The 11,194-nt window shown below is 33.5% G+C and overlaps 1 protein-coding gene across 8 annotated transcripts in view; it reads left to right on the top strand.

The window, feature by feature from the left end:
- The window catches only part of RELCH (RAB11 binding and LisH domain, coiled-coil and HEAT repeat containing), a 120,171-nt gene that overhangs the window by 36,328 nt on the left and 72,649 nt on the right, over positions 1-11,194 (top strand). For 6 of the 8 annotated variants that reach the window (XR_003677109.1, XR_003677110.1, XM_028479955.2 and 3 more), the window contains exons 6-11: positions 1,363-1,566; positions 1,672-1,763; positions 2,372-2,665; positions 5,354-5,429; positions 7,601-7,696; positions 7,846-7,869. Coding sequence is in view for 6 of the 8 variants with exons in the window: in XM_028479955.2 (XP_028335756.1) it covers positions 1,363-1,566; positions 1,672-1,763; positions 2,372-2,665; positions 5,354-5,429; positions 7,601-7,696; positions 7,846-7,869 (786 nt within the window). In the remaining 2 variants the exon portion in view is untranslated. The remainder of the gene's footprint in view (positions 1-1,362; positions 1,567-1,671; positions 1,764-2,371; positions 2,666-5,353; positions 5,430-7,600; positions 7,697-7,845; positions 7,870-11,194) is intronic. The other 2 variants (XM_024133912.3, XM_024133911.3) reach the window with 1 other exon arrangement.

Raw genomic sequence — 11,194 nt, forward strand, 5'->3', positions numbered from 1 at the left:
AGTTACCAATGGCATTTTTTTACAGAACTAGAACAAAAATTCTTAAAATTTGTATGGAGACACAAAAGATCCCAAATAGCCAAAGCAGTCTTGAGTGAAGAATACGAAGCTGGAGGAATCAGGCTCCTGGACAACAGACTATACTACAAAGCTACAGTAATCAAGACAATATGGTACTGGCACAAAAACAGAAATATAGATCAATGGAACAGGATAGAAAGCCCAGAGATAAACCCACACATCTATGGTCAACTAATCTATGACAAAGGAGACAAGGGTATACAATGGAGAAAAGATAGTCTCTTCAATTAGTGGTGCTGGGAAACCTGAACAGCTACATGTAAAAGACTGAAATTAGAACAGTCCCTAACACCATACACAAAAATAAACTCAAAATGAATTAGAGACCTAAATGTAAGACTGGACACTATAAAACTCTTAGAGGAAAACATAGGAAGAACACTCTTTGACATAAATCACAGCAAGATCTTTTTTGATCCACCTCCTAGAGTAATGGAAATAAAAACAAATAAAAAAATGGGACCTAATGAAACTTAAAAGCTTTTGCACAGCAAAGGAAACTACAAACAAGATGTAAAGACAACTCTTAGAATGGGAGAAAATATTCGCAAACAAATCAATGGACAAAGGATTAATATCCAAATTATATAAACAGCTCATGGAGCTCAATATTAAAAACACAACCCAATCCAAAAATGGGCAGAAGACCTAAATAGACATTTCTCCAAAGAAGATATATGGATAAAGAAAATGTGGCACATATATACAGTGGAATATTACTCAGCCATAACAAGAAACAAAATTGTGTTATTTGTAGCGAGGCGGATGGACCTAGAGTCTGTCATACAGAGTGAAGTAAGTCAGAAAGAGAGAAACAAATACCATATGCTAACACATATATATGCAATCTAAAAAAAAAAATGGTCATGAAGAACCTCGGGGCAAGGCGGGAATAAAGACACAGACCTACTAGAGAATGGATTTGAGGATACGGGGTTGGGGTAGGGTAAGCTGGGACAAAGTGAGAGAGTGGCATGGACATATACACTACCAAATGTAAAATAGATTGTTAGTGTGAAGCAGCTGCATAGCACAGGGAGATCCACTCGGTGTTTTGTGACCACCTAGAGGGGTGGGATAGGAAGGGTGGGAGGGAGGGAGACGGAAGAGGGAAGAGATATGGGGACATATATATAGGTATAACTGATTCACTTTGTTATAAAGCAGAAGTAAAGCAATTATACTCCAATAAAGATGTTTAAAAAAAAAGATAAATTTCAAAAATGCAAGATAAAACTGCCACATAGATTTTTTTTATATTATTATTTTTTTATATTTTAGGATTTTGAACTATGGGATGATGTAGGATTAAACATTCCAAAACCTCCAGACTTATTGCAACTCTACCGAGATTTTGGAAATCATCAAGTGACTGGGAAAGATCTTGTGGATGTGGCCAGTGGTGTAGAAGAAGATGAATTAGAGGCTCTGACACCAATTTTAGGCAACCTTCCTCCAACCCTTGAAACTCCTCCTACTGTAGAGGTGAGAGGTATTAACTAAGTAATCCAGTCCACAAAAAGTATTTAAACCGCATAAAAGCATACTATGAGATCTTGAGTTTCTGTTTTTCTCCCATTTTGATTTTAGAACTCCTTGCTAGTAAAGAAATTAGAAGATAAAGTTAGTTTATTAAATAGTGAGAAATGGTCTTTGATGGAACAAATCAGAAGACTCGAAAGGTTAGTACTTAATCATTATTTCTAAAAAACCTCTTAAAGTTTTTAATGAAATTGACAGATTATATAAATATATTAAATAACATTTCAGTTATAAGACATAATTTTTCATATCCTAATACTTCTGGAAAAAAGTCTTATAGTTGCTTATATACTTAAAGTGTCCTTTTTCCCAAAAAAAAGTTGTCCCCGTAATAATCATGTAATTGCCTACGTCTTGGAACTAAGAAATAAGATATTTTTTATTTTCTCCAAGTTGTATCAGTAGTAATAAAATAGCTTTTCACATTAGTGTTGTACATATTTCCCATTCATTATTTCATTTAATTCTTAATTCTGTAGAATTTTCCCCATTTTGCAAATGAAGAAAGTTAAGTGCTAATCCAAAGCATAGTTTATAAAACCATTTTTATGCTTTATAAGAGTTTGTAGCTGCACTTCTAGGTATATGAAGCATCAGTGTATATGGTGCAGAAAAGATTAATCAGTTGCCAAACCACTTTCTATTAATATGTTATACTTTTAAACCATTAAACCCATTATGAGGTTTATGCTATTGCCAGTTTTAAAAAATACAGTTATTCTCTGATAATTTCTCTTTCTTTCTACAGTGAAATGGACTTCCTCAAAAATGAACACTTTGCCAGCCCTGTAGTTTGTGACTCTGTTCAGCCTTCTTTGGATCAGTCTCCCCACAAAGACTCTGAAGACAGTGGACAGAATTTAGTTATAAATAGTTCAGACAAGGGAGAAAACAAGGATATCCATCTTTCAAAATCAGATGAAATTGATTCCACTATTCCTAAAGAGAATTTCCCAAATTCTTTCCCCAGGAGAGAAAGAGAAGGAATGCCATCTTCTTCTCCATCAAGTAAAAACACAGTCCATTTTGATAAACCCAATAGGTTAGTATGCATCCTGTGTTTTGAAATGCATCTTTTAGCTATTTAGAACATTGTCAAAATAGAAGAGTTTCAGTTCTTACTTTGCAGATCAGATGTATGAATTTTTATGTTTGGCATGAACTTAACACATAGCAAAGTCCATGTCACCAAAAAAAAAAAAAAAAAAAATCACAAGTAATTACTAAGTTAAATTGTATTAACAAGGAATAGACCATAAATGAGATAGGTCCTATCTTAGCCAAGTACTTAAACCCATAAGTAATATGTATGTTTTATGTGCTGTGTTTTACCCAGTGCTTTTTACCTTTTCTGTATTCTACAGTCATTATCAGACTCAGTAGAAGGTTTTGGTACTGAATAGCTGCCTGTACTAAAGACGGGATTAGCTGTTAATCTTAGGCCTTTTTCCTGTGTCTGCTTCTATTACTAATATTGTTCCATTCATATTCTCTTAATTCATTTAGTTTTTATTGGATCGCAGTGATTGAACTCAGATGACAAAAGCATGGTCCCTTGCCCGTCATGATTATGTTTTCCAGTAGAGGAGACAAAATGTGTTTAAAATTATTTTACATTTTAATGTGAAAAATGTTAAGAAAGGAACATTTACTGAGTTCTTTTTTATATGTCAGACACAGTTCTACACGCTTTACGTATACTAACTTAGTTAATCCTCACAAATTACCCTATGGTGCATTCTGAGCCACAAAGCCATGCTTCCTCCTCCTCCTATTAAATGGAGGAATATCATACCAAGTGTTGGAATGTAATAGGAAAGCATGACTGATTTGTTTTAGACTTAAAGGTACTCATTATTGGTGAGAAGTATTGATTTTTTTTTTCCCAAGCAAATGTTTCCACTCATGTGCCACAACTTTCTGTGTACCTGCTTAAGTGTGTGTGTGTGTGTGTGTGTGTGTGTGTGTGTGTGTGTGTGTATTTTTAGGTATTATGGGGGTTGAAATAGACACAGCCCAATCCTCAAAGTGCATTTAATCTAATATGGTTAAGATACAGTCATAAAAATGATACTCAATAACAGTGGCATTCGTAATAGTTCTTAGTGTTTAGGAGTACTTCCATATATCTCCTTTGATACACCAAAGCCACTCTCTGGAGAAAGATGACTGTTAAATTTCTTCAATTAATTTTTTTAGCTCTTAACTATATGTCAGGCAGTCTTAACGAGGAGTATAATGGTAACCAAACATATGGTCATCCCTTCGGTTACAAACCTTACAGTATGAGAGAGGCCGACAGACAATTATTATAAGTATGAAGAGTAGTAATATAAGAGTTCACCTTGCTTTGGGAACACACAATCAGGGCACCTATCCTAGTCATCAGAGCAGGAAAGATTTCAGGGAAGAAGTATTATCTAACTTTAGACGTGATGACTAAGTAGCAGTTAACCAGACAAAAAAATAAAACGAAGTCTTCCCACTAAGAGAGAACAGCATGTGCAGGGAGAACACTGTGCACTTTGGGAGCTAAGAAGAATTTATTAAGGTTGAAGCAAAGAATGCAAGTGAGAAGAATGACAGAAGATGAAGTTGGAAAATTAAGCAAAGACTAAGTCATATAAGCCGTGTTAACTCATTTTAGAGAGTTGGGACATGATGGCATCTAAGTTTTAGAAAGAGTCCTCTAGGGTAGAGGTAATTGGAGGGTAGCAAGACTGGAATAAAGGAGACTAATAGGATATCTATTGGAAGAATCCAAGTAAGAAAGGATTGAATTTCCTGTATTAGAAAGAAGTGGATAGATGTACAAGATAGTTAGAAAGTAAAAGATTGATTGGATTAGGATATTAAAAGAAAGGGAAGGATAAAGGCTTTCTGGCTTGGGCAGTCGGATGCATTATAGCTCCCTCCACTGAAAGAATATGGGAGGGGAAACATAACGAGCAAATAGGCTTAAGCTTTGGCACACTAACTCCACAATGAGATGTTACTGGGGGCCACTTTGTGGTATATACTAAATAACCTCTATTATGTAACTTTGGTGTTAGCCCTTTTCTTTGTAAATAGAGCACATAAAGTACAACTCATAGTTATAATATTATGAATACTATTATGTAGAGACCAGTGTTGTTTTAAAAATGTAAATGTTTTAACCTTTTTTATTAAACATAAATAGGCTAATATTTTCAATTACAAAAATACTTCCTTTGAGATATACCATGAATGTTGAACAAGCCTCTCCTTTATTTATCTTTAATTTTTAATTCTTTTACGTGGGTTTCTAACATTAAGGATTATCATTATCATTATATACATCTGTAAAACTTCTCAGCAACATACCAGGTCAACCTTTGTATCCACTGTTTACCTTTCTGGGACCATGGAGAATTAGGGAAGAAAAAAAAAATCCTCATTTCAGGTTTTACAAACACTTTCTGTGGTCATTGACCTGCCATACCACCTCAGGTTTAATCCACTAACATTTATAAGTCATTCATTCCCATAACATCAAGCTCTTTTAAGATCAGCATCTATTGCTGATTTCTTTTCCCCAGTATAATTTTCCACTGAAGTGACCTTTAAGTCTTTTGTGGCTGAGATATTCAGTTAACATTTGTGGGGTAGGGTTCATGCAAGGATGGGAATTATAACCTGCAACTTTCTCCTTAAATGCCAGTGGTAACTATTTGGTATTGTCCCATTTTCATTCAATATTTTCTTCTAGGAAGTTGTCTCCTGCTTTCCATCAAGCACTACTCTCTTTCTGTCGAATGTCAGCAGATAGTCGTTTAGGATCAGAGGTAAATTATACCAGATTCTTTCAAACTTTCTTAAAACATTTAGTTTTTCTTCTTAGCATCTTACTCAAAAATAATTGTGATAAGACTCTATTTCAAGTACAAATCTATTATTTAAAATAATGCTCTAAGAAATAGTTCCTAAAATTTTAAACTTTTAAGGCAAGTAGTTGATTATTTTTGTCTTTAGGTTAAAGCTTTGTTTAGTATTAAAGTGGCCTTTTACAGTCTAGTTTTAATTTGTTGTGTCTACCGACATATGGTTATATGCCTTTCTATGGTATAATTCAGAAAACCAAATCAAGTGTACATATTGCTGATAATTTCAGTTATTTTTAGATTACTCTACTTTTAATTTCATTTGGATTGTCGTTTTTTCCCCCCACCTTCATGCTTTATGCTTTATAGTCTAATAAGTTTGAACAAATATTTGTGATTCCAGAAATAACTGATAAGGTTTCTGCTTCAGGGTCAGGGTGAGGGTATTATTTCAGCAGTTAACATGAAATTACATTAAAAAATACCTAACACACACTAAGCATTATGTTACATGTCATCTCATTTAATCTGCATTTTAATTTGCAAACTTACAAAGTAGGTAATATTAGTCTAATTTTCCAGATAAGGAAATTTTAGACAAGTCCCATAACTTTCCCAGTGTTAGACAGCTACCCAGGTCTATATGATTGTAAAGCCTAATTGCTAAGTATTTGCATTGGTATCAGGAGCTGAACAACTTACCTCTGCAAAGTGAATCTAAACTTAGGTTATTTAGATGAATAAATCAAAAGTATTATTTCCTTTTGAGACTGACCAAAAACTGTAAATTCAAATGTCTACAAAGAAACCAGGCAGGTCTCATAATATGATGAAGCAAGAGGGTAATAAGGAGTGGTGGGTACTGTAGTAAATTCGAACTTACATCCTTTGCCTCAATCTTCCAGGTGATTGCTTTTGTGTATGTGTGAGGGCCCAAGGATAGTGCCATTGCTAGACTATATATCACCTTTGTGCAAATTAAAATGATACTCCTTACTTTTGGTGGATATATACCTGGCGTGGCAAATGAGTGCCTGTTGGATGTCAGCCCCACTTACCATTTAGGCTGATTCTCTGCAAGGCATAGCCGATAACACTCTTTTTCAAGAGAAGCTGGGCATCTGGATTTTTTTTTTTTTTGCTTGCCTGTAATTTTCTTTTTTAACATCTGTATCGGAGTATAACTGCTTTACAGTGGTGTGTTAGTTTCTGCTTTGTAACAAAGTGAATCAGCTATACATATATATCCCCATATCTCCTCCCTCTTGCGTCTCCCTCCCACCCTCCCTATCCCACCCCTCTAGGTGATCACAAAGCACCATGCTGATCTCCCTGTGCTCTGCAGCTGCTTCCCACTAGCTATTTTACATTTGGTAGTGTATATATGTCCATGCCACTCTCTCACTTCGTCCCAGCTTACCCTTCCCCCTCCCCGTGTCCTCAAGTCCATTCTCTACATCTGCGTCTTTATTTCTGTCCTACCCCTAGGTTCGGATTGATTGTCTTTGATTTCAGAGTTTATTAGCTCTCAGGTTTGTTTTCCTCAAGTCCTTTGTAATTGTTGTTGCAGGCTTATCTTCAGAGGGTTTTTTTCTTTTTTTCTCCTATCTTTATACTCACTCCTCCCTTTCTAGCTGTTTTATGGTTGATTCCACTTCACCTCTTTTGGGTTTCTGTCCCACAATGTCAATAAGAATATGAAAGAGCTAGAGGATGGTTTGGATGCAATCTGGCAATCCTCATTGTAAGACTGGGTCAGCCCCCTTGGACTTCCCTTGCATGCAGCTTCATTATACAAACTACTCTTTCACCTTAGGCTTTGTGGGCACTGTTGAAGCTGCCCCAGTCCTGTGTTATCCCTGTTTGTTCCCAGAACTGAAGCCTTGTAAGCCTCCCTGTCTTCACCCTTGCTTCTTAACAGTGTTTTAAATCCATTTCTGGTCTATAAAAATGTTTATCCCATTAGGGATTACAGTTGTTCTTATTGTTGTTTTTATCATCGTCATCATAAATTGTAATTTTGGATGTCTGTTTGGAACAGAGGTGACAGCGTCCAAAACATAAACTTTAAGTACAATAACATCATGCACAGAAGTTCTCCAGTGTCATCATTTATTAATTCTTTGGTTTTCTAGGTGTCTCGGATTGCAGACAGTGAGAAAAGTGTTATGTTAATGCTGGGGCGCTGCCTGCCACACATTGTTCCTAATGTGCTGTTGGCAAAGAGAGAGGTGAGACACATAAAAGTATTTTCATTCCCCAGATCTCATCATGTTGTCCATTTTTTGTCATTTTGAAGTTTAGTGTTATATTTTTATTTTGTTAAAGTCTATTACTTGCAATCATATTCTTACTTTTGTGCATGCATCTCTGCTCCTAGAGAATGGTTTTACACCTCTGTCAGGTGAGTTCAGTAAAACTGCATGGTATTCATGTTTTCCAATTTTGCTTAAAGCATCATTAGCTTTTGCAGCACTAACTATTACTGTAGGTCCATTTATGTGCCATGAACACTGTCTGTTTTTTATATTACCAGTTAACTAATTTATTTTATCTCTGCTCTTGATATGATATACATGATTTGTCTACAGACACGCTTTGTATTGAACATTCACAGGGACTAGTAATGTAACTTTTTTTAAACGTAGTTACCTATTATTAATGTTAGTTTTATTGTATTTGTTTGGCAGTAATTACACTTGTCTTAGGATGATAGGATAGTTATAATATTGTCTACAGTAACTTTTGAAAGTACGTTTTTTGTTTTTCTTGTAGCTCACCTGTTATTGACAGATACTTTAAATGTCCAAAATAGAGTAGCAAATTTATTTTAGTACACGTTGCCTATGTTGTAAGCCATAAATACTGTAGAAAGTTATTTTTAGAGTTATATTTAGCCAATAAAAGATTAATGAAAAGTTATCTGTAATCTCATTTAAATGACAGTGAATGATTTATTTGCAAACAAGTTTATTTTTTTGAATTATTCAATTTATGAAATCAATTTTCGGTTCACAGATTTTTTTTTAATGGGTTAAGAATATTTTAGAATGTGTCATAAAAGTTTCTTTTGTTATCCTCTTAATATTTACCACCAGTTTTAATCATAATTCACGGGACCTACAGTATGATAGGTACACAATGCATTGGCAAAACCCATGTAGAGCTTATCCTTAATTATCTGTTTAGCGCAAGAAATTTGTACTGATCCTCAAGAAAATGTATGTGTAGAGCGTAAAAATTTTTTATACCTATAGGTATTTTTAATTTAAAAAAGATAAACATGACTGTTTTCTTACTGATGGTTTTATTTTACCTAATATTTAAAAATAACTCTGAGACATTAATAAGTATGGAAATTTTTCTATGTCTTGAAGGATCAGTGTCCAATTTCAGATTGTTTTGCAGTTCTGCCTGGCAGAATGGTGTTTGAGCTTCTTTTCCTTTTTCAGCTTGTAACATAATCCATGCAGTGCATTAATGTTTGCATCCCTTTTACTATGTTTCCTTAATATAATCTTTAAAATATCACAGAAACCTAATTGTTATGAGATGCAGTTTAAGCTTTTTTATTTTAATTTTCCCTTTTTTAATCATAAAAAACTACCACTAAAATCTGATTGTACTGCATGAAGTATTTATAAATTTGCATCATCAGTAATCAGATATATATATAAATATATATGTAAACATATTTATATATACACATATATTTTATTTGTGGTATGATGTTTACTTTTTGGCTGATTTTAAGGTTTTTATATTTAAAAATATTTATATACTTATAATTTCATGAAGAATTGATCATTTATCTTTGTTTACTTAATTATTTGTACTTTATTCTGTTTTACCAGAAGATTTACCATTTATTATACACCAAAGTTGTATTCCCTCAAAATTAAATTGGTAAATAATGAAGTATACCTTGCCTTTCTTTCAAACTAATCCCAGGGCATAGAAAGTCAAAACTTTTATTTCATTTTATCCTTTGATATTGGATTACTTGTATTTAATATTTTACCCTAGTTCCTTATATCTATATTTTTAAAAAGGTCTCATGATTGAAGGATTAATACTTTTATTTTTTCTTATTTCTCAAGTTTTATGTGTTCTCTTATTAATAAAAACCTTTTTATTGATATGTAAATACAATTAAAATGTCCCTTAGTAAACTGATTGATCATAGCAATATCCTAGGTAATTTTAAAAATAAAACATTAAAAACAGGTTGTAAGGTTTGAATAAATAATACATTCACATGGTTTAACATCTTTTAAATATAAAAAGATGTACAACAAAAACTTGCCTTCCCTTGTCCCTGAACCACCATCCTACATGCAATAAATTTTATTAGCTTCTAGTGTATTCTTTCAAGTTCTTTGCCCATTTTTTAAGTGGATTGTTTGCCTTTAAATTGTAAGAGTTCTTACAATTCTGGATATTAAACCCTTATCTCATACATGATTTGCAAATATTTTCTCCCATCCTATAGGTTTTCTTTTCACATTGATGATAATGTCCTTAGATGGACAAATGTTTTTCATTTTTATGAAATCTGATCTCCCTATTTTTTTCTTTTGTTGCTTGAGTTTTTGGTATCAATCTAAGAACCCATTACCAAATCTGAAGTCAGAAAGATTTATTCCTGTGTTTTCTTCTAATAGTTTTATACCTTTAGCTCTTATATTTAGGTCATTGATCCATTTTGAGTTTGTTTGTTTTTTTTTTAATATATGGAGTGAGGCAGGAGTTCAAAACTTTATTCTTTTCATTTAGTTATCCAGATATCCCAGCACCATTTGTTGAAGAGAAAGTTGTTTCCCTAATGAATGGTCATGGCACCTTTGCCAAAAATCAGTTAAATGTCTATGTTTGGATTCATTTTTATACTTTCAATTCTGTACCATTGGTCTTTGTGTTTATCTTTATGCCCGTTCCACTCTATTCTGATTACTGTAGCTTTATAGTAAGTTTTGAAATTAGGAAGAATTAGTCCTCCGGCTTTGTTTTCTTTTTCAATATCGTTTAGCCATTTAGGGCCCCTTTCAGTTCCATATGAATTTGATGCTCAGTTTTGATTTCTGCCATAAAGGTCATTTGAATTTTGATAGGGATTGCACTGAAACTTTAGATAACTTTGGGGAATATTGACATTCAAACAACATTAAGTCTTGCAATTTATGAACATGAGATTCTTTACAGTTATTTATGTCTTTCAGCAATGTTTTGTAGTTTTCAGTGTACAAGTTTTTCACTTCCATGTTAAAATTTATTTCTAAGTATTTTATTCTCATGGATGCTGTTGTAAATGAAATTGTTTCCTTAATTTCCTTTTCAGGTTGTTCATTGCTGGTATATAGAAACAGAACTGACATTTGTATGTTGATCTTGTAACTTGAAACTTTGCTGAATTTGTTTATTAGCTCTAGTAGTTTTTTGTGGATTCTATGGGATTTATATAGAATCATGTTATCTGCGAACAGAGATATTTTGCTTCTTTCGTTCCAATTTGGATAGCTTTTATTTCTTCCTCTTACTTAATAGCTTTGGTTAGGACTACCAATACAATTTTTCTTTTTAACATCTTTATTGGAGTATAATTGCTTTACAATGGTGTGTCAGTTTCTGCTTTATAACAAAGTGAATCAGTTATACCTATACATATGTCCCCATATCTCTTCCCTCTTGTGTCTCCCTCCCTCCCACCCTCCCTATCCCACCCCTCTAGG

This window comes from Physeter macrocephalus, chromosome 19 (assembly GCF_002837175.3).
Source record: "Physeter macrocephalus isolate SW-GA chromosome 19, ASM283717v5, whole genome shotgun sequence".
Lineage (NCBI taxonomy): Eukaryota > Metazoa > Chordata > Mammalia > Artiodactyla > Physeteridae > Physeter > Physeter macrocephalus.